The sequence below is a fragment of the Mycteria americana genome, chromosome 21 (assembly GCF_035582795.1).
Source record: "Mycteria americana isolate JAX WOST 10 ecotype Jacksonville Zoo and Gardens chromosome 21, USCA_MyAme_1.0, whole genome shotgun sequence".
Taxonomy (NCBI): domain Eukaryota; kingdom Metazoa; phylum Chordata; class Aves; order Ciconiiformes; family Ciconiidae; genus Mycteria; species Mycteria americana.
In genome coordinates this window covers 3,031,686-3,059,616 of record NC_134385.1, presented here as the reverse complement: position 1 = coordinate 3,059,616, position 27,931 = coordinate 3,031,686, and the positions used below count along the sequence as shown (strand labels likewise).

The 27,931-nt window shown below is 43.7% G+C and overlaps 3 protein-coding genes across 10 annotated transcripts; 1 reads left to right on the top strand and 2 right to left on the bottom strand.

Moving 5' to 3' along the window:
* Positions 1-329: 329 nt before the first annotated feature.
* On the bottom strand, positions 330-9,185 carry RBBP4 (RB binding protein 4, chromatin remodeling factor). 2 transcript variants are annotated; one of them, XM_075522582.1, is made up of 12 exons: positions 9,020-9,185; positions 7,807-7,954; positions 7,016-7,161; positions 5,509-5,682; positions 4,604-4,719; positions 4,287-4,447; positions 4,036-4,162; positions 3,851-3,928; positions 2,641-2,717; positions 2,466-2,523; positions 2,260-2,370; positions 330-1,383 (listed from the first exon to the last, which is right to left on the bottom strand). In XM_075522582.1, the coding sequence occupies exons 1-12, from the start codon at positions 9,033-9,035 to the stop codon at positions 1,318-1,320; spliced, it is 1,278 nt and encodes a 425-aa protein (XP_075378697.1). In that variant the 5' UTR covers positions 9,036-9,185; the 3' UTR covers positions 330-1,317. The 2 variants fall into 2 exon arrangements, with proteins under 2 accessions (XP_075378697.1, XP_075378698.1); XM_075522583.1 differs by having other exon boundaries at positions 7,807-7,951; positions 9,020-9,172.
* Positions 9,186-9,369: 184 nt separating this feature from the next.
* Positions 9,370-15,457, top strand: ZBTB8OS (zinc finger and BTB domain containing 8 opposite strand). 6 transcript variants are annotated; one of them, XM_075522355.1, is made up of 9 exons: positions 9,372-9,610; positions 9,750-9,864; positions 11,038-11,222; positions 12,662-12,686; positions 13,267-13,388; positions 13,622-13,704; positions 14,106-14,158; positions 14,430-14,466; positions 15,186-15,457. In XM_075522355.1, the coding sequence occupies exons 3-9, from the start codon at positions 11,135-11,137 to the stop codon at positions 15,270-15,272; spliced, it is 495 nt and encodes a 164-aa protein (XP_075378470.1). In that variant the 5' UTR covers positions 9,372-9,610; positions 9,750-9,864; positions 11,038-11,134; the 3' UTR covers positions 15,273-15,457. The 6 variants fall into 6 exon arrangements, with proteins under 6 accessions (XP_075378474.1, XP_075378470.1, XP_075378471.1 ...); XM_075522356.1 differs by having other exon boundaries at positions 9,745-9,864; XM_075522359.1 differs by lacking the exon at positions 12,662-12,686 and having other exon boundaries at positions 9,370-9,610.
* A 3,001-nt stretch (positions 15,458-18,458) lies between these two features.
* On the bottom strand, positions 18,459-23,394 carry LOC142419431 (zinc finger and BTB domain-containing protein 8A-like). 2 transcript variants are annotated; one of them, XM_075522409.1, is made up of 4 exons: positions 23,061-23,394; positions 20,919-21,906; positions 19,796-19,965; positions 18,459-19,525 (listed from the first exon to the last, which is right to left on the bottom strand). In XM_075522409.1, the coding sequence occupies exons 1-4, from the start codon at positions 23,340-23,342 to the stop codon at positions 19,196-19,198; spliced, it is 1,770 nt and encodes a 589-aa protein (XP_075378524.1). In that variant the 5' UTR covers positions 23,343-23,394; the 3' UTR covers positions 18,459-19,195. The 2 variants fall into 2 exon arrangements, with proteins under 2 accessions (XP_075378524.1, XP_075378525.1); XM_075522410.1 differs by lacking the exon at positions 23,061-23,394 and adding an exon at positions 22,151-22,304.
* Between the last annotated feature and the right edge of the window lie 4,537 nt (positions 23,395-27,931).

The following is a 27,931-nucleotide window of genomic DNA, read 5'->3' as shown; positions in this document are numbered from 1 at the left end:
CACGTCAGTGCGTTCTTGACTATTTGGGGATATTACTCATTTCACAAAGAAAGCAGCAGAAACAAGAAGGGGAGAAGCATCCACGTCACAAACTACAGAGTATCTATACCAGCACCTAGTCTCACAGGACACATGTGGGTAGAGACTATGCCCTTGCTTTCTCTGCTTTCTGAAGAGGCACAGTTTACCCTGGAGAAAGTAGTTAATGCAGAAGGAAAATATCAACACAGAAGCCACAGGTACACAGCATTTATGTAGAAAAAATTTATTCCATCTGAAGCACTTACACGCAATTAGTCATGAGGAGCATGGAGAGTAACAGGCTGCTGGTGGAACAGGACACTCTAGTGGAAGATGTGCAGGAACTAGTGGTCAAGGACTAACTCCTAAAAAAAGTAGTTCATCCACGTTTAATTTGCTTTACAGATACCAGCTACCAATGCTGTTTTAGGTTACCGGGCATGCCATCTGTGGTACATCAGTTGGTAAAAACATACACCTTTACAACTTGGTGGCCCCAAGTTTTAAAAACCATTTCACAGAAAGGAAAGAAATATATGTGAAAACACAGCTCAAGAAACACACAATAGAGCAAAATACATGGAAGGTGAACAATGCTCTGCAGGAATAGCTAATGAATCCAAACCGCTGTCGCTCAGCAGACGGGAGAAAAGGGAAAGGAAGGAAGGAAGGAATTAAAAACCCAGAATTACCAGTAGAGACCAAGAAATATAGAAAGAAATTTAATTTCAGTTCAAGTCAGAATCTCCAACTCTGTTCTGTATCTGCAGAGGCAGAAAAATCCACAAGGTAGAGATTAACTAAAGGAATCCCAAGACTTCTGAGTTGTACTGAAGAGGACAAGACCTTCCACACTCCATTTCTGAACTGCCAGTGGATTAACGCTTGTATCATCTCCAGTGGCTCAAGCATACTCTGGCAGCTCTACCGATTTAACTTTTGTTTAAATTAGGCAAAAGCCCGCAGCTGTAGCATGCTAAAGACAGAAGAAGAAAACGACAACAAAACCAAGTTAGCTCCGTGTGATGAAAGCAGCTAAAATGGGACAGCCAGCCCTATACGCAGGAGGTTGCTGTAGGAAATCTGACCAAGGAGCTACAGCACGGTACCAGCTGAGTCGGGCTAAGCCCTTTGCTTAGGGAGTACTCACTGTCTGGGTTAAAAAGCCTGTTGATGGTATCTACAGAAGGATGGCTGAACACAAAGTCTACGTGTGTCTCAAAACCAGTGTTAAGTCAATATCAGGGTTGAGAGGGAAGAGAAGGAAAAAGACTAAAAACAGGAAAAGGTTGGCATCTAGGATCCTTGACCTTCTGGATCCACACTTCCCTCAGGGTCTTCATCATTATATATGTTCTCCGCCTGCAAGACAGAGATGGAGGAACCGAAGAAGCATTTAACCACCACACTGAACAGGATTCCATCTGCCAGAACACTTCAAGAAGTTGTGGCAGTTTTTCATCTGCAGATACATATTGCCCATCCCTGATCCCTCAAGGCCGTTGAACATTAAAGAAGCAACACAAACGACCTTTCTCATAACCGCCATGTCTCCCAAAACATTTCGTAAGTACGCTTTAAGTTACTGTAGCTTATGGAAATCTGCTTTCTTAAAGTAGAGACCACTGCAAGACTTCAATTAACAGACTATTGTGTATACCTTTAGCAGATCCTCTACTTAGCAGCAGCACCTTCCAAAAGAACTATATGGAAGGCTGCTAAGAACAAAGCCCCTGCGAACCAATTTATAGATAAAAAAAAACCCTTAAGAGTATCGTCTTGTCAAAGGTTATTCAAACGATACAAGGTTTTTTTTCCAAAACCTTCAGCAGCTGGTAACGTAGGGTCAGCAAACTTCTCCTATTCACCACCACCCGGCTCCATCTTCAGGAGGACATTTATATAATTTGCAAAGATTTCATTCTTTAAGACAATAACTAACAGAAACCTTAATTTCATCTTTGGTTCTCACACACACTGTTTTCATTCAAAGGTAGAAGGGACAAATTTGCTTCTATACCAGTACTTTCTTTTGTTTCAAATCATGAGAAACGCAAAACTGCTTCTGAGTATTTGTAAACCATTGTTTCAACCAAACCTAAAGTGGATTTCACTATCCCTTTGAGCTTTAGGCGGTGCTACAAAGCAAGTCATAAGAAAGCTGTAAATAAAACCAGGAATGCCGAAATGCAGGCAGTTCAACACCATCTCACATCTGCCACTTCCCAAGCAACTTACCATTTGCCAGACTTGCATGATATTATCTTCTGATACAGAACAAATTACCCAGGGTTCATTGGGATTCCAGGAGAAATCAGATATCTTTGCAGTATGACCACCATGAATAAACTAGTATTGGGGAAACAAAGAGGGGAATGTTTTCAAATCTACATCGCAGAGATGAAGAATAGGTCAAAACAATCAATGAGATTCGAAAGACTTACCAACAGCTCTGGGGGACCATCCTCAGCGTCTTCAGGGGACTGCTCTTCTCCAATTTTACTGCAAAAAAAAGGGAGGAAAAATGAAAAAGGTGGGGGGGTTGTTTGTTTAGTTTTTTGAAGTGTGATGCAATTCATCAATATTTCGTCAGGACAACGCGACTAATTTGGGATTTACCTCAAGTCCCAAACATTTAGCCTGCGGTCAGTGCCACTGGAGGCCAATATAGTTTCATTATGGGGAGACCACTGAACCTACATAGAGGGATGAAATTAGAAAAGAAGTTAGTTTTAAGAAGCTGTAACATGACAGACATTCACAACACACACTGCTGTATTTTGTATCATGAAAGCTCTATGACAACTCACATCGATATGAACTTGAAATATGAATATGCCCAATAATAACATTCTAACACAGGAGGTAAGTTTGTGAACATTCATACACTAACAACGCATTTGAGCACCAAAAGGTACCTTTCCTCTAACAAAGGCCACGTGTTATGAAGTGCAAACAGCTCTCAAGGATATTAGCTGCTCCTTACCTTGATAAGGACTGCACAAATATAAACTACGGATTCCTTAAGTAGTAGGTATGGTCTACACATGAAAAGAAATCACTGTAATTAAGCTTAACTGCCCAAAAGCTCACATTTACTACTTCTGCTGGCGATAAATCTCGCCAAAACATACCACTTAATAGGATCACAGGATTAGAAAAGAACACATCATTCTGCACGCTAACCCGACATTTCAAGATTCCATGTGTAATTTTATTTAGAGGTAACTACAGTCTTAACTAATAATCCTTCTACGAAAAAATGTCTACATATTTTTCTTCTGAGTAAGGCATGAGCTGGAGATGGAAATATTGTATCTGCTAAGCACATGCTACCAGTGATGTTAACATTCTATATTTACACCAGCAAAATTAGCAATTGTTCGTTGTCACAGGATGTTCCGGTGATCCCCTTTAATGGGTACTGGCTAAAGCCTTCCTACAGGACCAAGCTGAGAAGATGAGAACACTGCAGCCATTTCATTGTGCCTTCCTGCTTCAATCTGCTCCCATGAATAATTTACATTTACTCTGTACTGCTAGCATTTCACCCTTCTGTTGTGGTTAAAGATCTCGACCATTTCCTTGTTATGTTCTGCCCCTGGCTTTCTGCACACTCTTATCTGTACTGGAGCTCTACCCCACACTATACAGCTCCACAGCGGTAAGCCAGAAAATTATAAGCAGATGAGAGAAAAGAATATATGAGTTTTTAAGTGCAAGTACATTTAATAAAAATGTAGAGTGGAAAAGAATGTTTTTCTTTTTTTCCAGACAGCTAAGTAGAACTAAGTCTACATGCATAAAAGATAAAGACACTTTGTTATACCTGAAATATTTCATCTTTATGTGATTCAAAGGAGTGCAACTTCAGTTTCAGGTTCCTCAAGTCCCATAGAGCGACAGTCTAGGAAAAAAACATAAAAACATTTTTTGTTGAAGTAACGACTATATACATCCACATTTACACATCAGAAACTAAACGAGTATGTTCCAAGTTCAAGGCAGACGTACCTTGTCAGCTGATCCTGTAGCCAGGATAAACTCACTATAGGGATTGAAAGAGAGGCAGTTGACTTCAGCTGTGTGAGCGTCCACTGAATGACTAGGTTTGGAGGTGTTGTTTGACCGAGTGTCCCAGCTGTAAGGGGAAAACGTGGAATTGAAACAAAGGTTTCTCTCCCGTTTTACTGAGGGACTAAGGAGCAGATGGGAAAGCAAGAGGGACAGAAGCACTCAGTTTCTGAAGTCATTACCCCACTTACATCATGAGCTTCTGATCATCAGCAACAGATCCAAAAAGAGATTCATGAAGCAGGTGCCAAGATACATCTTCCACCACTGCTGTATGCCCTGTGAAGATGGTCTTTGCATCCACCACTTTGCCTTCTTTTGGAACAGCACTAATATCCCACAAGCAAATGGTCTTTAAAAAAAAATAATTTTTTTTTAAAATTGCATGTTTATACAGACATTCTCTTTACCTCCCCTACCTCCTTCCCCTCAAAAAAAAAAACATTTTTGACCTTTGCCAAGGTACACAAAGTGCAGATTGTACCCCAGCTGTATTTAAAGTACTCACATGATCATCAGAAGCACTAAGCAAATGCCCACTCAAGTTTGGGTTCCATGACAGCCCATAACCTTCCTTCTGGTGTCCACGAAGACGCAGATCAGGGTTACACTCTCCAGAAGGGTCTGTAAAGAGGCGGCATAAGAACTCTGATGCCTAGTATAATTTCCAGCACATCCTGGAATACCTGGCATTAAGTTCTACTGTGCTTTACTAAACTTTGCTTTGACATTTTCAACAGGATCCCTCTCTATCCTTTTGAGCATTTTCCCCAGCTGAAGAATCACCTTATTAAAACAGAATGCACTGAGACAACACAGAGCAGTTTGTCTTCTTAGCTTAATAAAAGCACATTGCGGATTTTTCCAAGCTGCTATTTTTCTTTTAATTGGCTGAATGGCCTAGCAGTGGTCCATTCTAAATTAGTGCTATAGTATCTGCAGTATTTTTCTTTCTCTCAACATCTCCAACTGCACTTTGAAAGTGAGAAAGGCACTTCTGATCCTCCCCACAAGTGGCAGAACTAGTTACTCTACATGATCCTGACGAGTTCATCGGTAAACAACTGTTAATATCCTTACAGGATATCAGAACAACAGCTCGACTACCGAGCAAATCATATAGTTTCCAAAAAGCCACCTTCCACCACCCCAAATACGAACACATACAGTGACATGACAAAACATGCAGTAAAACAGCAACAGGAAAAAAAGCATACCTTTCTATTGGTATATATTTGATACATATGTTTAAGCTTCATATATAATAACCTTTTACACTAAATACCTACTTTCCCCTAAAATCACAAATTATATGCAATCCACAAAACTTGTAAACCTCTTTTTCACTACATCAACCTTTTCTTAAGGAAGGGCTGGCTGATCTCTGAAGCACAGACATAAAGAAGCAGACACCTGGTTTAGAAGGGTGTTTGGTGTAATCAAAGACAAGGACATCACTGGATGGAGTCTTCGTAGCGATGATACATGGGTTTTGTGGCATGTAACGTGCTCTGTTGACTTCTCCCTCGTGATTTATCTTGATTTCAATTTCAATTTTTCCACTAACTGACCCAAAGCCTCCAAACTCTGGAAATAAGAATTTAGTAGTGTTAAATAATAAGCCAGTTTCAGATCAAGACGCAAAGATCCAGACTCAATTACTGGTACTACCAAGCACTTATTTTGAAAGATAGTCACAAGAACAACTGTAACTGAAAGAATCCAGTTCTTAAATGCCATGTTGTATTTGTAACATCTGTATTTGTAACATCAAAATATCAGGACTTCGGCTAAATTAAAGACCATTTTTTCCCCAAAAACTTTTTACTATTTCAAATTTAACAACACAAGCCCCAAATTTATCATATCTGAAACTCTCATCTGTAAGGAAGATGCGTTGTGCATTTGAAACAGATGTGCTGTAACGGCACTTTCAAATATAACAAAATTCAGCACCGCAGAATAGACAAAGTTCTGGTAAAAACAAATTGCTGCACCACATTTAAGATATGGGACTGTAATAAAGAAAAACACAACTTGCTAAAGCTACCTTATCTTTGTAAGTAAAGTCACAGTAACTAGTATTGCACAAAATTGCAGGGCATCATTCTGGCAAAAAGAGGGGGGGGATTTGTTTGTTTTGTTTTTAAATTGTAGTATATTTTTGAGAAATATTAAAATAGAATAGAAACAAAGTATTTATTAGGCAACATTGTGTTCATGAATAACTCTGAGAAGCCCAAAGATCAAAATACGAATTGCACAATCCAGGCTTGCAGCAAAAAGAAGAGCAAACATTGGATCATTAAGGACTTTCACCAAGTAGAAAGACTGATTCAACCAAGTAAAAATGAGAAATGTCTAACTTGTAGCAATGCTGACAGCCAACTAAGATTACAGAAAGCATCGAATTCAAGTCTGATATACCGAACAAAACACAATTATCTTTTTATCCAAGAGGAGCTGGCACAACTATCAGGCAGCAGAATTCAGACAAGAGAAGAACATTTGAAACGTTACACTCCTCTGAAATAAAATGTTCTTTACATGAGTGACTTTCTCACTGGAAGAGTTTATGTAATGCAAAAGCGATAATAAAAATACCAATAAGCAGTACTCCATGAAATTCAATGTCAGTTCCTGATGAGAAAAAGGGAGGGGTGAGGTTTTCCTTCACACATACTTTTGCAATAAGCCTGCCACCTTCTTTTCTCATCATTATATTATTAAGACATTATGTACATTCAAAACCACAGTATTTGTCTATTAGGTAAGGGTACTGCTTAGAAATAAATTGATTAGTTTAGAAGTAATATCTGAACTTTACAGCCTGAACTTTAAGGAAAGATAAATATTCTATTAAGAAGGGAAGGAAAAAAATAGTTAAAACTCCCCCTGGTCCACCTCTTTGATCCCTTACCTCCTTTCTCACTATCATAGTGCGAAGCATCGAACTGTGCATCATCGTTAGGCAACTGCACACTAGCTATCACAAGATGATTTTGTTCGTCTGAAGTATGGGTCCCCAGGACTAACCGGTGAATACTGAAATCTTTGCCTTCAGGTCTGCAAGGGAAGAGAGTTACATGAGAAACAAAAGAAGGGGTTTACACAAATACTGAGCTGATTACAACATTTTTTCATGACAGCTTCTAACACTAATAACTCTTTAAAGTTATCGTTGCTCTCCTGCTCCAACACCAAACTTGCTTCCTCCTTATCATAACTCAAGATCTCAACCTGAAATTCTCGCAGCACAACACCCTGACAGACCACCACTCCCATGCCTTCCTTTAAGAGACCTCAGCAGCTCCTCCCGAGTACAACTCTGAGGGCCACAAACATTCACTGCAAGCAGAACATTGTTATGGAAGCTTAGGACAAAATGGTGGTTATACAGAAATTATATCTAGTTCTATTTTTGAGTAGGTTTTTGCTTACTAAAGGGGAGGGTGAAGCTGGAATAAGAAAAACACGGAAATCAAATGTGTGAAAATATCTTCTCAGCAATAGAAGACATTTTCCCAAATTAAAAATGTCTGTACTGATTATCGCTTTAGCGCTCATAGTCCTCAACTTGGTGTTGGCAAGACAAGGGTACAAAAAGCACTTAAGACAGAAAGGAATCGCATACTGTCTTACTTCAACAAAAAGTGATCCTAGATTCACTATTTATTCTGCTTTAAAAACAAAGCAAAAGGGTCAGTTTACCTTGTTACATCAGGAAGCCACTGAGCAGTCAAGCTGGGCCATTCCAGAGCATGGGTCATTACCAAATCATATAAGAAGGGGGTATTCTTTTTCCATATTTTATACTCTTCATTGATCACACGTTCTTCCACTGCATCATCAAAGGCTGCTAAAGGGTTTTTTTTTTTAAAAAAAGGATACGATTAGCCTTTATGAGTATATTTACAACGTACGCACAACACTGTGAGTGGGAAACTGAATAAAGAACCAACTACATCACACCCTGGTTTGCTGTTACGACTACTCTATTGGAGTAGGTGATTAAAAAAACCTCTGCTGCACACGCTAATCCTGGTTTCTAGATATAAGGCTCGGAATTAATATTAACTCTGTCAAATTTCATCATCTCAACAGAAGCAGCATAATAAAATTCTGAAACTTGGTGCCACAGGGTACCGTGGAGGTGAAACCCAGCATCGTAAAGATGTTTAAGTGCAGGAGGTCCAGCAACTGTTGTTAAATAGAGCAGCCTAGGTGCAGCCTTGAACTACCAGCTCCCCAAATCCACTTTTCCACGGCTCCTTCTGTTGCCTTGTTTCTCTCACACACCGGCTCGTACCACCTGCTGCCAGCCTCCGCTGGAGAAGCAAAGGAGCGCGGTAAGGCCTGTGGGAGCACACCCACGGAACATGGCTGTGTGGCCGGTGACATCTCTTTGTCTGCGCTAGGCAGGCAGCTGCCCACACCCTTCACAGGGCACGGCGTTCCTGCGGCCCTCCCCACTTACACCGGCCCACCCGGCGACCGGCACACCGGGGCTACTCGGAAAATACAAAGTCTCTCCTTCAGGCGCGGATACGAACGGATCAAACGGCGAAAGGGGGGGGGAGGGGGGGCGGACGGAGGGACCCGGCCCCGCGGCAGGGCTCCCACCCCCCCACCCCCGGGCGGCGGCGCCGCCTCGACACGTCGGGCCGCAGGCCTCCCCCGCGCGGCCCGGGGCCCAGGGGAGGCGGCGCGGTGGGCCATGCCCGCGGGACCGGCGGGCGGCGCGGCCCGGGGGAGGCCGGCGGGCCCCGCCCCCGCGCGCCCCCTGGCGGCGCCGCCCCCGCTCCCCTCAGACCGGCGGCCGTTGCGGGGGGCGGAGGTGTGTACCCCGCGCCTCACGGAGCCCTGAGCGGAGGAGGCCGCGCCGCGGGGCCTGCGCCACGCCGCGCCGCGCCGCGAGCCCTACCTTCCTTGTCCGCCATGGCGGGGCGGGTGAAGCGGGGCGGCTGCGGGGCGCGAGGCGAGGCGGGGCGGGCTGGGCTGGGCTGGGCTGGGCTGGGCGAGGCGGGCGGCCGGTTCCTCCGCTCCCTGCTCGGACCCCTCCGGCCGCGGCTCTATTGTTTCCTGCCCCCGCTGCGTGCCGCTCCGGCGCCGCGCACCCCTTCGCGCGCCAACGCCGGCCAATCGCCGCCCGCCGCCGGGCCGCGGCCACCAATCGGCGAGAGGCACGGGGCGGGGACACGGGGCAGGCGAGCGCGCTCGGCGGTCACGTGGGAGGGCGGCCGGGAAGAAGGCGGGGGGGAGGAGGGTGCTGCTGAAGCTCCCCTGGGAGCCGCCATTTTCCGGAGGGGAAGGGGAGGGCGTTGCGCGCCTCTCGCTCCGCTCTTAAAGCGGCAGCGCCCCGCGCTGAGGGGCGGCTCTGCGGCGGCCGTGGCCGGGGGTGGCTCTTGAGCGAGGCCCCGGGCTGGGAGCGGGAAGGCCCGTAGCTGCGGCCACGGTTTCCTTCCGTCACCACAGCCGTGGGCAGATCGCGTCGGGACCGGACCGGACCGGAGTGGTGCGTGTGTGGGGCCGAGGCCCGGCCCTCACGGCCCTCCCTCCTCACCGGGCTGCCCAGAAGCCTGCGGAGTATCCTCAATTTGCTCTTGGGTTATTAATTGTCTATAATCCTCCCCTTTTTCCCTAACTCAGGGCAGCGGTGAGCTTTACAGGCAGCCATCCCTCAGTATGTAGCTGGTTCTGAGCGGCCTGCTGTGGGTAACCCGGGGTGATCAGTCGTGGATCTGACTGTCCGCAGTCAAGGCTCAACAGGTTTAAAATAAAAATATGTGTTCATCTGGGTTTATTCCCTGAGAGGAGCACTGGCTTCTCGATTTCTGACTTCTCTTTGCAACGTACCTAGATGCTTACCTGAAAATAGAAACTGGGAATCCTGTGTAGTCTTGTTTCGAAGCCTTGGAATATTTCTAAGCCTTGGAATATTTATCATCAAAATAGTTTTGATGATATTACATGTTATCTGTAAAATCTATCATTTGCATTATTTGTGGAAGTCTTGGGCTCGGTGGTGGATAAATCTTATAATGCACAAAAAAATTAAGAAAGTGAGAGTGGTTATTATATCTGGAAATTTGGGGAGGTCTGAGGAAAATTAATTAGCCTGAAGTTAATCAGGTTCTCCAATTTGTGTCTCTTACATTTACAAATGCAAGCTTGCATGAAACAGCAACTACTAAGATCTGATCTGAGAATGAGACTTTGAAATGGGGATTTGATACAGTTCATTCCTTGTTTTTTTTTTTTTAATTTAAAAACCCCCACATTCTGCAAGAAAAGGAACATAGGAAAACCCCCACACTTGTGTGACACTTCAAACCTAGAAGCACGTGCATGCGCTTATATCTGCCATGCATGTGCTTCTAGGTTTGAAGGCTTAAATACAATCCCCAACAGAAAAGTAGACTTTTTTTCCTAAAGAAAAATTGTGTAAGCTCACATGTAGGGGTTTGGAGGCAATACGTATTTCAGCTTGCTGTGTAATGTACCAGTGGGCTGAGTACCCTCAGCTGTAAAATTCAGTAGAAGTTACCTGAAGCCTGAAAGTTTAATTCACTTTACAGCTGTTTTCATTATTTTTCATTATTACTGTATTTTATTATTTGAGGATGAATGAAATGCTTGGTGTTGTACACAACAAGGAGGAAGAAACTTGGTTCTTCCCAGAAAAGGCCAAAGTCCACGCTTTCTGTAAGGACTGTAAGCCCGTGGCTTCACTGGCCATAACTCGTTCTGTTAATGAGGCAAGTGGTGTAGGATTGAACTCTGAACCTCCCCTGTCTCCCAGTAACAGTTTTGATAGCAAACAACTTAAAGGACATGCATTTAGTATCTTATTTTGAATACCTGAGCCTGTGTACAAGTGTTACCAAACTGCTATCAAGTGAAAAACTGAACTGAAAGGCAATTCTCCCTTTTCTACCACAGCATCACATGGGAAGCCTGGCTGGGTTGAAGCACTCGCGGACGTGGCCATATTTCCTACCACCAGGAAGTGAGTGAATGTTGCTGAAGCCCAGCAGCTATGGCAGCCGATGAGAGGGACTACAACCTGACGGAGGAGCAGAAGGCTATCAAAGCCAAATACCCACCGCTCAATAAGAAATATGAATGTGAGTATTTTTAACACTGTCCTGATGCAGCGTATGTGTGACAGTGCAGTCATGAGGGGGAAGGAGGGAAAGGAAGATAGCAGGATATGCTTTTTAGGCACATGTGGGTTCCTTAATATGCTGGTATCGTATGTGTTTAGACTGTGGGATGCATCTGTAGTTGAATTAATAGAGATGAGATAGCTACAGTTTTCTTTATCACAGATAAATGCCTTTGTTGTTATGGGTGCTAAAGAAATCATGATAGAAATAAATTAGTTAAGTCTCACCTTGAAAACTTTCCCCTTTCACACTATTTCTTAGCAAGGCAGTACATTTTTCTACCTCTCTCATATAGGAATTGATATTCAAGAGTGTGTTGGTCTTCTGTGTGGGGTGTTTTCTCCTACATGCACTACTAAAAGATCATTATCTCTCCCCTTCCCCACCCCTGGAATGTCTTCTAAGAACATGTCAAGCAAGTGGCTGGCAGCCCAAGGGCTAGCTTAAGGCGCTCACAGGAGACCATTCAGTGTCTGTTTTCTGTTTCAGCGGCGTCTGTCTGGAGGGATAGCGTCTATTACTCTGTTAGAATATATATTTTTAGGATGTGTTCAGATCTTTATTTAATAGCAGTGCAGAAATACGGTGATGTATTACAATAGTCACGCTGTTTCCATAACCAGAAGAGGTTTTATTCTTCTTTTACATCCATTGGAATTTGTTTGCTTTAGAGACCGTTGTTGAGAATCCATTAATAGCGTGTGAACGATCTAAACAGCATCAGAACAATCTTTCAGTTAGAGTGATCTTGGTGTGGCGTTTATTTTACATCCCGAGTTAGCTCTGTTTCTGCCAACCTGGTATAATTTTGCATTTCTCTCATTCCTCTAAATGAATATAAATGACGTTCATGTAAAACTTGATACATGCTTGGGATGTTAATCTTACCTTATTAGTGAAGATTGCCTTCTATTTTGTATTACATACTTTTTTAAAGTTCTCCTTTTTGCACAATGGGTGTTTTGGGGTGTGGACAGGTATATTTGTTCACTGAGCTGGAAATACTTGCAAATCTCAGCCTCTGCATGAATAATTTTCAGTCCTGCAGACTTCAGCAAAAACTCTTTATTCCTGGTTAAAGTTTCTTTTTATTGCAGTTAACTTGTAGAAGCCTGTTGTGTTACAACAGCCATACCTTGCACACGGTGCTGTACGCATAGGGCACTGACATAATTATATTAAACACTGTTTTTCTGCTTGGCAGAAATAATCCAAGATTCTACCTGTGCTAACTTTTTCTAATACACTGGAAAAAAAGATTATCACTGTTTCACATCTGAAAATGAATGCAAAAAGTTCTTGTTATAACAATGATACCTGATTTCCTTTTTTTTTTAATCCTCATTTTTAAAGTATGTCTGGTGATGTCATGCCTTTTCTTTTTCCTTCCCCCTCAGATTTGGATCACACAGCAGATGTGCAGTAAGTACGGGCAGCTGGGATTTCTCTGTATGACAAATGGATTATTTCTTATACTGCTATAAATCTGGAACACCTGTTAAAGACTGGTAGCAGATGTACACCTTATGGAACTATGAAATGTCACACACTGGGGTTTTTGATGGTCAGTTTTGTTTCTGCTCTTGGGAGAGTATAGAATCACCTTTGGTTTCTTTCCTGATGTAATATTCCTATGGTGCTTCTGATTAAGCCTCTTATTTGGAAATGTCTTCTGAAATCTCCTTTTAATCTCTTCCTTTTAAACCAGATTTCTTCTGAGTAATTCACTTTTATAGACATCAATTAGCGATATTAGGAAAGAACTTTCTTGTTGTCTGGTAAAGCATTTATTTTCCATATTCTCCCAAGAAAATCTTCTCACAAACCGCAAGAAGGAAAATCTCTTGTAATCCGCCCAAATGCATAGGTAGAGAAAAGCAAGCATTTTTGCTCATTCACTTCCTCTGCATTAATTCTCGTGTTCTAATTTCTCACCTTGATATTACTTTGGGATTTTTTTTTTTTTTGTTATGGTCTGGTAAATTATCCCATGTCTTTTTAGGCTACATGCCTGGGGAGACACTTTGGAAGAAGCATTTGAGCAGTGCGTTATGGCCATGTTTGGCTACATGACTGATACAGAGACCGTGGAACCTGTGGATACAGTAGAGGTAGAGGCAGAAGGTAAGGCTGCGTTGACTTTTCTTATTGGAACTGTATGAACCCTGAGGGAGAAGAGTACCAAAATTTTGAATCTTTAGATGTAGTGTCGTTGCAGTTAATTAAAATCTAATTAAGCATCACTAATCTGAATCTTCTAATCGTGCAGAAGCTGTATATCTGATGTACTTTTAAAAACATTTGGGTGTTCTTGCTGAGACAGTCAACTGACTATCTTCTCTGCTTCAACCATGCAGGACATGACATGTTGTCTCTTCTTTTTCACTTCTTGGATGAGTGGCTGTATAAATTCAGTGCGAATGAGTTCTTTATACCCAGAGTAAGTGTTCTGTTTTGTTCTTTTTCCATTTGTAGGTTGAGGCTATTCTCTGATAATACCAGCTCTGAATGTGATGTTACTTTAGGAAAAAAAGGGACACAACAGATCACTTAAGCGCAACACATGGAGAATTGAAGATACCAGGGCAGAAAAACTTGAGAAACAAATGGTTAAGCTTTGTTACCACAAACACCAATTATTAGCTGCCATTATAGGTCGGGGCAGCTCTGCTGCCTTCGTGTTCCAAGTAGCAGTGTATCTCTTTGAGGCTGTTCAGATTTTCTGGCTTTAGATTCCATTTAAACAGTGGAACATAACCCCTGTAAATGGGATTTACTGAGAATTTCTGCCTGAAGATAGAAGATGTTACCGACATATTTCTCCTCTCGCTTTCTCTGCAGGAGGTGAAAGTGCTTTACATTGACCGAATGCAATTCAAAATAAGATCAATTGGGTGAGTTCAAACGATCAGTTGAGTAATGAGTATCTTTACTGAAAATGCACATATTGCCTCCAGAGTAACCACTCTGAAATACCATGATGTGCTGGAGTTCACTGATGTTTCTAAAAAGTGGATTGTGGACTTCTTTTTTTTTTTTTTTTTTTTCTTCCTTTGAGGCTTTCAATGAAAATCTCACTGTCCTATGCTCATCAATGAGACTAATTATAACATTTGATAAACATTAACAAAATTCCAACCACCTCTTTTCTTTTTGCCTTTAAAGGTGGGGAGAAGAGTTCTCTTTACCCAAACACCCTCAGGTATGCAGTGGTTCATCTGTACATCTTTTACCTTTTAGGGGTAGGATGGGGAGGTGGGTGTGGTGTCTTTTAAATCAGACCTCTAAGTTCTCAAGAGATCCAAGTATAAACACGTCTGAATGGTATCACAGGCACTGAAGTTAAGATCTCACTTCCTGCTTGTTTTTTGTGAATGTGTTCCTGAAACTGTTGACCTGAGCATCTGATGCTTCCTCAGCACTAGCAAAACTCGACAGTTGGCTTCTTTTTTGTGATGCTGATAACACAGGAAACCAATCTATATTCAGAACGTGTATGTGGGTTTGGTTTTCACGCTATTATCACAGCTTTTTGCTTAGTCAGTTTTTGCTGCTTTTTTTTTTTTTCCTAAAGATTGCTAGAAGCAAATCCTTAATCTCCCTGCCAGCTCTTTAGCTGTGTCAGTACTAGCATAGCAAATGTTGATGTTCTGTCAGAGGTAAGAGGAGGAATTTGTAGTATTCAAGAGGCAATAAAATAAGGGAGGAGTTATTTATTCACTATTTGGCCTGGCCAAGTCTTTGCCATTAGTATGCCAACTTTCTTATTCGTCAGAACAAATATATAGTTACAGCTTTTGGGGGAGAAAAACTATTAAACTGGATAGCATTTGGAGAGCGTGATAAGTACTGTGTGTTATCATGAACTGCTACAAAGGATGTCATTTAGAAAATCCATGCTTTCGTGTCTTTTCTCTCTAGGGTACAGAGGTCAAAGCCATAACTTACTCGGCAATGCAGATCTGTGAAGAGGAAAAGCCAGAAGTCTTTGTCATCATTGATATTTAAAGCAAGAAAAGTGTGGTCGAGTGGATACTTGTCATTGGCTGGCAAAAGTCCCTTGAAAACTGTAATCCCCATGGAAGTAACTAAGGAATTGGCCAATTTAAGTCATAAGTTGAAAGGAGTTACTGCAGGGAATGTCAGCCTCTGTTTTGACTTGGGGATGGTGAGACAGAGAAATACCTGCATGTGAGGGAAAAAAAACCGAACTAGTTGGGGTTTGAGGGTGTTGAGAAGAAGAAAGAGTTGTAGGGGTTGAAAGTCTCTCAGGAATGCTAGAAGTCAGCTGTTAAGGCTGATACATGTGTTAGGTGGTGTATGAACTAAATAGATAAATTAGTGGAGCCGCTAGCTAAAATACTATCTTTTTGTAGGGTGGTAGCAGATAATGTTCATCTATGTGATTTCATTTGCAGATTTAAGTGTTCTAATTCTGAGGTGACACCCCTCCTCCATATTATATAAAGGGTCCAAAATACCTGCAGTGGGTCACATTTAATGTAGAAAAATTTCTGACTGATCAAAGTGCACCTAAGAAAGTATACCAATTTAAAAACCAAACCACCACACCTTCCGGGCTACTTAAAAAAAAAAAAAAGTCATGCCAGCAGGTGGTGCTGAATTGTTGTAAATAAATTTCCACATGAGATCCTAAAGCATGTGACCACGTACATGGAATCCCAATAGCAACTATTATCACACCAAAAAGCATGCAGCTTTGCTGCGGCTGTAGAAGGGGATGCACCAGACTCTCTGTGGGTTCCCTCCCAATTATGTCTTGCAAAAGGTGATTCTCTTCTTTTTAAAAGCAGACCATTTGAATCGGCTTCCATTTCTTCCTTTAGAAAGGGCGATACAGACAGTCCTTTAATGGCAAAGGATTATGGACTTCACGGAATCAAAATTAATCAAAAATAATCAAAAGTGTGTTTTGTTTTAAATCACAGGACAGCAAATGTGTGTTACCTGCCATTGCTATTTAAACGTGAGAGGGGCACAGCGAGTAAGGGACAGTCAGTGCTGGCCTGACCTGCTTTTTTAATTCTAAATGCTACAAGTGCCTCCCCCCTGGAGGTAGTGTCTCATCTTTATTTTGTTGTAAAGTAATCTTAAATAGATCTGGTTTTATTTCTACGTTGTGAAGACTGCGGGATAAAATCCCTTTTATTTTTTGAGAAAACTTCGATGCTGAAATAAAACTTGGACTGAAAGAACTAATGGATTTGTGTGTGAGTAATTTTGGCCAGTGGATTTTTAACACCAATGAATTACATTTGTACTTTGTTCTCTGCTAAGGCGAGCAGACTTTTTTTGTAAATAAGAAGGACGATACGCCTATTCGATGGTACAAAAATCAGCATTTTTCACACACAGGGTTTTCTTCCCTCCTCAGGAGTAGCCCCGGGGCTCCAGCACATGCCCACTACGGTGACACGCTGGACCCGGCGGCGCTGTGGAGGAAGAGGGAGGCCTGAGCCCGCCTGCAAGCGCTGCTCGACACGAACGGCTCCAGGCCTGCCCTGCCCGCGGCAAACGGCCTGAACGCACCGGCAGGCGCGGGCCATGGCGGGCGGGCGCTACCGCCGCCGCCGCTCCCCCTCGCCCAGGCAGAGCGCGGCTACCGCCCCTCAGCAGCGGCTTTGACACCTCATTGGCTGGTGGGGTCAGGCGACTGGACTTAGCCAATCAGGCGTCGAGTTGAGGCGGCTTTGTTCTCCACAGAGCTTGAGGAGGCAGCTGGGGCCGTTGGGGAGGTGGGCGCCTGGGCTGAGGGGCAGCGGCTGGGGAGTCCTTTCCTTTCGTCCAGCCCTCTAAAATGGGAGAAGAGATGTTTATGCAGTTAAAATTTAACTTTGTTAAAGTGCTGAGATGCCTTCTGTATACCATCAGTCACAGGCTGTAGTTAACACAGTAAACTGCTCTGCTTTTAGAAATGGTGACAGGAATTTGCTAGAAAAACATTTGGAATTAACTAAGTAAGTAATAGTCATCTATATTTTTTCAATATTTATTAAGTACTTATTATAAAACAGGTCTTAAATTTGCCTTGTTCCATTTCCAGAGCTGTGGGAGTGACAGGTTTCAGTTAGCAGCCTGTTCTCTGGAAGAAGTCCTGTTCTCCCATTGTGTTACAGGAGCCCCATTGCTGGCTGTGTCTCTCATCAAGACAGTTAACTACCTTGGAAGTGGTTAATTCAAAAACGTGCTTAAGCTGCAAACCCTTTTCTTCTTGTTAGTTGAGCAAGCTCAGTAGTGAGTTCTTGTGCATCTCTGTGGGATCAGCTAGGTGCAGTAGTGGCTGTTCTAGGAGCTGGATTCAAAGGAGATGAGGCTCACAGGGCACACTAGACTTGTGGAGGCATTTGCCAAAAGATACTTACTATTGATGCAAGAAGTTTAGATGAGTTTAAGGGTAGAGTGGAGAAGTGCTTGGAAAAGGTGTGCATTGGTGGTTACTATATGTACGAATCCCAAGGTAAGAAAATCCCCTAAATTGAGAATGGCTGGAGTTTGGGAGAGCATTAGGGAATTATTATACAGGCTTGCCCTGTTCTCACTTTTCCCTAGGTATCTGTTAATGGCAACTATTGGAGACAGGGAGAACCTTGATATGAATCAATATGGCTGTTCTCAAATTCTCCACAGGGAATTTTTGCTTGCTTGGCAGTAACCTCAGGCTACAGATTCTGCTAACAGGAAAGGAAACATAGCATAAAATGAGACATGAGACCAAACAGTGGCTCTTTATCAAGAGTATCTACTGCAAATGCCATTCTCTGCTCTCAGTCAGAATGCTTCTTCTATACATTCTCCCTGAGATTTTTTTTTAATCATTTTAATACTGAGCATTTTCAGTTCCTCTAGCAAGTGGAGGTTCTCCGACCCAAACGACTGGGAAAAAATAAGATTATTAAAAAAGCTGAAGAGACTCCAGAATTACAAAGGTTGCTTAAACTCTAAGGGAAATTCTCTTACAAACAAATGTTTTTATGCTGTCAAACAGCCTTAAACATCCTAAATTTACACAAGCAGGAAAGTCTTTCTAACGTAGCTCCATGATCTAAGTCACAAGTGTCCCACTGAAATTAAAGGGACTCATCCTCTTTATTATCTTAGCATAAGATAGACAGGAGTTTAAGCAAATCTTGCACCAGTCCTGGAAAAAAAATGGAAAAAACCTGACAACTGCACTTCCAGTGATTGCACTTTTATTTCCTTGGAACCATGTTAGTGTATCTTTGTTTAAAATCCATGTACATTCATGAACAAAACCATGGCATATCTGCAAAGGCAAACTCATACTATGCAAGTGCACTACAGATGCTCTGTTCATTATTCTACTCTGTATGGCTGTGTGTATTCTTTAAAACTATTCATGCTTTTCTGAACTATAAGAAGCAGTAAGCTCACTCAGAAAACAAAGCTCTCATAAATAGGTTCTTCAACACGAAGAATTCCACTTGTTTTCTCTACTCCTTTCTTATGAAGTTTCTGAAGTGTATATACATGTTAATTACAGTGTCAACAAAAATGTGTTTTACATTTCTTAGCTGCTTACTTTAGTAAGACTTTTTCAAAGCAAATGATCAATATTAGTTTTTTAAAAATCTATGTAGTATAGAATCTTTGTAGAACTGTAAAATGGTTCACGCTTTCATTATGAACGGGAGCTCTGAGCAAGTCTTTGATGAAGTATAAACCAATTCTTCTAAATAGTTTCCAGATAAATACTTTCTGGATGATATTTAGAAGTAGTTACACTGTTGCATGTCTGTAAGTACAAAACAACTTGTTTGTGGTCCATATTTTGCTTCTCATAATAGAATTTTAGCAATATTTAATTTTAATGAAAGTAATAAACCAGCATTAGTTGGTAGGACACAAGTAATTTAATCTTGAATACAACAGTAACAAATACACAAATATATCTACCTAAGATTTGGTTTCACCTTTTCATCTACCTCATCCGGAATATCATCATTAACGTGTCGGACAACCAAATTATATGGTTCCTCCTCCATTGTCTCTTGATCTGATTTCTGTTCCTCCTCCAAAGCCCATTTGGAACGTTTGTTTCCCGTGGAGGAGACGGGAGAATGTTCTGCATCTAAATCTTCAGGGATGCTGTCATAATTAGCTTCTGCTAGACACTTATGGCACAGTCTGTAGCGCCTCGTTCCTTGCTGAACGACACATCCTGTTAGGTCAGTTACGTGACGCTTGCATTTTCTGCAGATCAGTTTGCCAGCTTGATGTATCTAAAGAGATGAAAAATTTGAAAATGTCAGTGTTCATCCAAAAGCAGATTTTTTAATTATTTTTTTTTTTTTTTAGAAAAAGGAAATTCACTGAATCATTCTAAAAAATGAAATTAAAAATATAATTTGCCAATTTAAATAATGAATAATTAAAGTTGATGTCGAGCTAGGAAGCTTTTCTGGTATTAGGTCTGGAAACGACTGAACAGCTGGTACCAATGACATCTTGTGGTTTTTTCCTAGGCTGGATCTCCGACTGAAGTGGCGTACCGTTTGGAAGTGGTTACGTAAATGCTCTAGCCGGGTGAACCGTTTCCCACACGCTTCGCACGGGTATGGTCGCTCTCCTGTGTGACACCGAAGATGTCGCTTCAGGTCTGCACGTCGTTTCACCGTGTGTGTACAGAAGGGGCATTTGAATCGCATCCGAGGTAGGTCATCTGTTACGGAGAAATACAGGTAAAATGTGAAATATTGGTAGTCTTTCTTTACGTAGTAGTTTGATTATTTTTCATCTTAAATAAGCAGCAGTTCATTTTTCCTCTGGTCTGTCACTAAAGAGGAAAAATCCCAAAATACAACCCCCCCCAAACCAGTATTTCTTATTGAATGTGTTAAACGGGTATTTGATAGTGTATTCTTTCTTACTCAGGGTATTTTTTAGACATACAGGTGATCATAAATACATAGCTAGAATATATAGTCATCATATCTGCCTCTTCCATCAGCTAATAGTTCATAGCTTTGACATTTATAATCTCTATGTAATACACTAGGATGCCCAAAGTCTTAAAAATATGCAATTATAATAAAATACAGGTACATTAGTTTCCAAAGCAGCACATAAGCATAAACCTGTCGACTTTATTCCACCATCTCAGGCACATGCTGTCAGTCCATCAAGAGCTTAGATGCTTTACGTAGTGTGGCCAAACACTCGGGAAGTGTGGGCTGGTTTGGACCTTAAGGGAATGCAGCGTCCCGCCAGCGACAGGTCCTTCTCTTGTGAAGGACTGAGGTGGGATTTAGGTTGAATGCCTCTATTATTGCCAAGTATTGGGGACGTTACAAGAGAAATTAAGTCCTTCAGGTCCCCAAGTCAGTTACAGCTCTTGAGGCTTCATTAAACTCCACTTGGGTCCAAATGATCTGGCAGGTATTGTTTTACCTTTACAGAATACCCGAGTCAAGCTCTCTGGTTCTAATTCTCATGCCTTGTTCTGGCTTCAAAGCCTCTCATTCTGTTAGGCACTATAATCGAGCAGACCAAGAAAATAATCTGCCACTCTAGGCATCATTTTGGTTTTCATGCAGCCGTACAAATTCTCTCCAAAAGATCATCTGAATTCTTCCAAATACAGACAAACTTTGCAAAACCACATGTATTTTTTACCTTCATTCCAACTACTCATTACACCTAAAATTGTGGGCATTGAGGTGTACAGTTCCTCTGCTTTTAATTCCATGAACTCAGGAGTTCTTGAAAGTTCTTGTTCTAGCTGAGCAACAGACCACCTCTTCGGTATCACTTCCGATTGGTGATTATATCCATAATCATCATGCTCGACATCATTCTCAGCATCGAATTCAGCCTCCTCTCTAACCCGAGAGATGTGGCTGGAACCTGACGCGCCACAGCCTCCGCTGGCCCGCTCAGCTTTGTTCGATTTACACTGCGCAAAGTCGCGGGTCTGCGACAGTCCGAGGTGCTTTCGCCGCCTTCTCGTTGAGCCCTGTTTCCTGCCTCTTTTCGATAGCTGTGTTTCTGCCCGCTGAAGAATCACCTGTGAGGACAGATAGCCGCTGTAACCACTCCAGGAATTTTCATTCACCGTACTGGTCTTTTCATCCGGGACTGAATAGGAACGCCTGGGGTTGCTCTTTGCTTTCCTTCTTGACCGATAAAGAGAGGGGTGGGCAGGTTCACTGTTTGTACTTTTGGCCGAAAGGCTGAGGTAATGATCCTTTTCCTTTTCATTAATATCCAGTGAGGACTTAATGAACGTCTTACAGACATTAAGAATATCAGTCATCTGCAGATAGCTAGCAGCTGACATGACTTCGATCACATTTTGACCAGTTAAAGACAACACGCCCGAATACACAAAGTCCAGGATAACCATAAACGTCTCTGGAGAGAAGACCTCAAAAGTAGCTGTCGTCGGCTGACTCGTCTCCTTCGAGCTCTGCGAAAGGAGCATTTTGAAATAGCCGCTGCTGGCAAACAGCACATTGCGATGTGCTTTAAAGACCTTTCCCTCAACCAGGATACTGCAGTCACAGAACAAGTCTTGCTTCCGTTGCTCGTTCAGCTGCTCCAGGAGGTGAAACTGGTGGGAAGAAATCTCCATTCCAGTCAGGGAGTAACAGGGAGTCTTGCTCTAAAGTAAAAAGCAAGTGTAATCATGACAATCTAAACCACTGTTGCTGAATCCTATTCTAAAGAGATGAGCTCTATTTTTAAAACCATGAACATCGTGCACGTTACCACATTCCCGATGTATCTCCAAACTCCCGGCAGCCCCTACCCCCATAACAACACGAGAGAAGAAACTTAACAACTCTAAAAGAAGTGAAAGGATGCCTCAGCAGGATTACTGCATATCCTAAAAGAGTTAAGATTACATCGACGAAGGCGTGAGCGGTTCACAGACTGAGAAGAAGCCCTGAGCCCTTCCGCTGTGGGGAGCACCACGGCTGAGCAGATCCCGTGCCTTAACTCGCTCGCTCTGGGCGCAGCCCCTGCCAGAGCGCAGCGGGGCCGCACATGACGGCGGCGGCAGAGCCCCGCCGGCCGCAGCCCGCCCGGCCCGGCCTCCCCCGGCATTGGCGGAGGCCGCCGTCACTCACCCGCACGCCCGTCCGAATTGGTCGCTCGACCGTGGGGAGCCCGGGACGCCCGACGGCGCCGGACCCGCCCGCCAAAGCGCGGCGGCGCCTCCTGCCTTTGCGGGCGGCCGCCCCCGCTCCCGCCGCGGGGACCGCAGCGCCCGCGCCCGCCAGCGCTCCGCCCGGCTGCGCGCTCCCCTCCGCCGCGCCGCGCCGGCCCGGGCCGCGCCGGGCGTGCAGCCCGGAGCCGCCCGCGGTAGCGGAGCCCCGGCTGCCGCTCCGCCGGCTCCGCGGCAGCTCCCCGCCACGCTGCCGCCGCCCGGTGCCGGGCGCCCGGCGTGGCCCGAGCCGCTCCCGCCCCGGCTGCCCGCCGCCTCCCCGCGCTGGCAGCGCCCCAGCCGCCCCCTTGCGCGGCCCCTCTCGCCGCGCACCCGCCGCCCGCTCCTACTCCCGCGCAGCCCTTTGTTGCCGCGCCTGGCTCCTTACAGCCGCGCCCGGGGCTGCAAATGGCGCCCGCGTAGGACGCTGTGCAGCCCGAGGAACGATCGGCTCCGAGCGGCAGCTGCCAGCGGGCCGTCGCACACGGACGCCGGCGCCCTCGGAGGCTGCGGAGCCCGGGGACGTCCCTCGCAGCAGCCCGCTCCTAGCCGCTTCCAGCCCCGACGCCCGGTCCGACCTAGCAGTGTAGAGCACAACCGCCACTTACCGGCTGGGTCCTGCGGGCGGCTGCCGCTGAGCCAAGAGGAGCGGGCGGTGGATGCGGGGTCCCCGGCCCCGCGTCGGGGCTCACGGTGGCTGAAGGCGACGCGCTGGTCCCGCAGCCCCGAGCCCTGGAAGCCCGAACGTGAGAGAAACAAAAGGTATTTGCTGACGTGGGCGTTGGACAGAGACGCCCGAGGGCTGGGGACACAATTAAAGGGGCAACGCACCGATTGCAGGCGCAGCCCAGCGGCTTCCTCTGCCTGATCGCCTCTTCCCACACCCACATGCTGCCCGGGACGCCCACTACCTTACCGCAGACAATGCATTGCTATTGTTAAAGGCCGGTCTAGGTATCTTTGTATTTGGAATGGGAAATATCTGTTGTTCTGTGGTGTAGGATATATGACGTTACTCAATATAGCAGCGTTTTTATAACAGGAAAGTTTTGCATTCAAACAATGGAGATATAATCCTAAACCAAAGTACTGCAAGTGGGAGTGCAATACTACAGATTGTCCTTTTTTTCCCTTCTTTGTGGAAAAAAAATCAAATCAGGATGCCTGTTAGAAGACCAGACACTTTCAATCTTGTGCCTGTTAGAAGATGAGACACTTTCAATCTTGTTCCTCGAGATCATTGAATGATTTTGAGAAGGAACCTCTGCAGGTCATCCGGTACAGTCACCTCCTCAAAGCAGGCTCAGTTAGAACGTGGTAAAAGAACAGTTCCCATTTTCACAGTAAAAAGTGTCAGGTTGGAGTGTGGCAGAGAACTTCATTAGCGTTTAATTTAGTACAACAGCTAAATCAAGAGACAGAAATCCTTTTCCTTCCACTCCTCCCAGTTTTTCCTTACAAAATTTTTTGTTCTGTGTTGCTACTATGTGTAAAATTCTTGATGCTCCAAATAAGATGCCTTTCTCCATGTCAAGAGTTAACTATGATGAAAGGTTATGCTAACTGCAATATGGGAGGTTTTTTAAGTTAAATAGTATAGAAAGTCTTTCTTAACTAAATGGTATTATAAGCTTTTCTTAGCAGCTTAGCCAATTATACCCATCACTCAACAGACATACAGACTGTTGGTACAGGTTTATACCTAACAGAGAAAGTACACTGAAAGCCTGGAGGCAAGGACTGGATAAGATCCTTTTCTTCAAAACTCAACCTTTTGGCCAGAATTAGAGACATTTTCTTCTATTTCATTCTCGTACATGTTGCCTTCCAACTAATAATAACCTTCTAATTGACTTCAGACTTTCCTGAGCTGTTCTAGAAAAATCAAGAAGCAAGTGTTGGAATGCCTGTACTAGAATATTGAACTACTCTTACAATTCTGCTGTACTTATTCATGTAGAAACAATAAAAGGAATACAGAATTAACTATCTGGACTCTTTTTGGATTATAATTTACGTTTCTTTACCCTGCAAATGGTTAGAAGTCCCCAGTGCCAGCTTGACCAGATCACATAGATACTGGCCTCAGCAGTCCACTGAAGTAGTTCCATATGAATTTGTAAACTCGTTAAATAAACCCTCAAGGCATGTGCTTATTCCAGTCTGACTGCTGCTATCTTTAGCCTCAAGGCTTCGATTAAAATATAATTTTAAAAAGCCTTTTTTTAGGATAAATTCAACTAAACAAGTTTAGTTTAGCTGTAATCCTCACTTAACGCAAATCTCGACTCTGCTAGCCCTCAGCAGTTAAGGTTTTAGATAGACATTCAACCATATAGCATTGCTGTTATGCTGACAGATGCTAATGATTGTCAGAGGGGGATCCTGGGATCTGGGCACAGTCAATTGACTCAGCTGCAGCCAGATGGTAGGTCAGGCATTTTTCAGCTAAATCAAGGTCCATTTAAATAAAAAATGGGGCTGAAGATAGTGCTATTAGCCCCTGTGTAGGCTTATCTGAAGTTCAAAGCCAAGTATTTCTGCAGACTAAGACCAAAATATAAGAAAGGTAGACACTGGCATGGCTAGGTAATGGGATAACCTCTGACAGCGACCAGATGCTTCAGGGAAGAAATGTAATATATTCCATAATTTTATATCCAACAGAGATTTTTTTTCTAAGTTATCATTGAAAAATTGAGAGGGATGCCAAAATCCTGGAGGATGGAGTATTTCTTCTGAAGAGCCAGGAGTAAAGGCAGGATGATACATGTAGCAGTCTGTATCAGTCCTCCGCTAGAAATCTGTGGGCTTACAGGTATTTTCAAAGCTCACACTAAATCAGTATTTTTGCATTTTTTTTTTCATCTCCGTTCTTTAGAACTGGAATAGAATGTATACCAAAAGGTTGGAAAGGGAGGTTCATTCTGAGGTTGTTTTGTTTAAATTAAATTAATTAAAAAAAACCAAAAAACAGTTGAACCTTTAAGATAAGGATCAGTGTCATTTTTTGGGATAGTAAATACAGAAGTTTAGATAATTCAATGGAAAACAAAAAAATGGGATATGATGTGAAGGAGAAAAACTAATCAAGTATCACACAAGTCATAGGTTTATGTGGCAGGTAGAATTCTGTAAGAAACACCTGAAAAGGGGGAAAGAGAAATGTTTTTTAATTCAGTGTTTCGGCCTTTGAAAGGATGGCAAGATAGTTGTCAGAAAACAAGGATAGTTAAAGGTGAGACACTAAACAGAGGATGACGAATCTATGTCTTCACTCTTGATTGTGGTTTTGTGAACACAACGATAAACACAAGCCAAGCAAAAAGCGGCAGGCTTTCAGTGACAAAGGACAGAGAGAGAGAGAAGGACAAAGACACTGGGATTGCACAGAAAGTAGAGGTATAAAAGAGGAATGTCTCTTGAAGTGGCCATCCCTCCAATGTTAGTCAGATGAAACAGGGAATGGAAAAGCAAATGACAAGACAATGATGTATTGAAAACCAGTCAATAATCAAAACATGCATTAAGAAGTAGTATTTAAGAGCATTCAAAGCAACATGAAGAAGATGGAAGAAGTACAAGGGAAAAAAATTTTTAAAAACCAATTTGTGAGGAATCATAGCACCGTGGGTCATAGGGAGCTGTGAATGTCTCTAGTCCCACCTCCCACAGGAAGAAGGCCAGCACCAAGATCAGATCAAGATCAGATCAGCCATGGCTTTGTCTAGCCAAGTCTTGAACAATTTTAAAGCCAACCATCTCTGAGGCTGCTTTCTGAACAGTCTGTTCCAATGCTGCACCACAATTTAAACCTCTCAGACTGTGATCTGGATGTACAGAGACAGGACAGAAACAATCTGAATGGATCAATATTAGCAGAATTCAGTACAGTTCTATACAGCCGTCTAGCATTTAAAGATAAAATCAAGTGTCCTACTTTTGGCTTGGCAAAGTTCGAAAAGCAACACATTCAAATCAGTTATTGTCAGGTAAATTAAGTTCTGTGGGAACAACCCTATATGGTCTTTGCTTTCATAGAATCACAGAATGGTTTGGGTTAGAAGGAACCTTAAAGATGATATAGTTCCAACCCCAGCCATGGGCAGGGACACCTTCCACTAGACCGGGCTGCTCAAAGCCCCATCCAGCCTGGCCTTGAACACTTCCAGGGATGGGGCATCCAGTTGCTTTGGGCAACCTGTTCCAGTGCTTCACCACCCTTACAGTGAAGAATTTCTTCCTTACATCTAATCTAAATCTACCCTCTTTCAGTTTAAAGCCACGACCCCTTGTCCTGTCACTACATGCCCTTGTAAAAAGTCCCTCTCCAGCTTTCTTGTGGGCCCCCTTCAGGTACAGGAAGGCTGCTACAAGGTCTCCCCAGAGCCTTCTCTTCTCCAGGCTGAACAACCCCAACTCTCTCAGCCGGTCTTCATAGGAGAGGTGCTCCAGCCCTCTGATCATCTTCATGGCCCTCCTCTGGACTTGCTCCAACAGGTCCATGTCCTTCTTATGTTGGGGGCCCCACAAGTGGATGCAGTACTCCAGGTGGGGTCTCACAAGAGTGGAGTCAAGGGACAGAATCACCTCCCTCGACCTGCTGGTCACAGTTCTTTCGATGCAGCCCAGGAGACGGTTGGCTTTCTGGGCTGCAAGCACACATTGCCGGGTCATGTTGAGCTTCTCATCAACCAACACCCCCAAATCCTCCTCCGCAGGGCTGCTCTCAATACATTCTCTGCCCAGCCTGTATTTGTGCTTGGGATTGCCCCGACCCAAGTGCAGAACTTTGCACTTGGCCTCGTTGAACTCCATGAGGTTCGCACGGGCCCACCTCTCAAGCCTGTCCAGGTCCCTCTGGATGGCATCCCTTCCCTCCAGCGTGTCGATTGCACCACTCAGCTTGGTGTTGTCGGCAAACTTGCCGAGGGTGCACTCAATCCCACTGTCCATGTCACTGCCAAAGATGTTAAACAGTGCCAGTCCCAACACCAACCACTGAGGAATGCCGCTTGTCACTGTTCTCCACCTGGACATCGAGCCATTGACCACAACTCTTTGAGTGCGACCATCCAGCCAATTCCTTATCCACCGAGTGGCCCATCCGTCAAATCCACATCTCTCCAATTTAGAGACAAGGATGTCGTGCGGGACAGTATCAAATGCTTTGCACAAATTCAGGTAGATGACGTCAGTTGCTCTTCCCTTACCCACCAACACTGTAACCCCATCGTAGAAGGCCACCAAATTTCTCAGGCACGATTTGCCCTTAGTGAAGCCATGTTGGCTGTCACAAATCACCTCCTTATATTCCATGTGCCTTAGCATAGTTTCCAGGAGAATCTGCTCCGTGATCTTGCCGGGCACAGAGGTGGAAAGAACTTGAAAAGAACAAAAATGTTACTTCTGCTAATGAGTGGTATGTGATCCTAACAGGAGTATGAAGAAGACAGTCATCAGAGGCAATGCAAGGAGA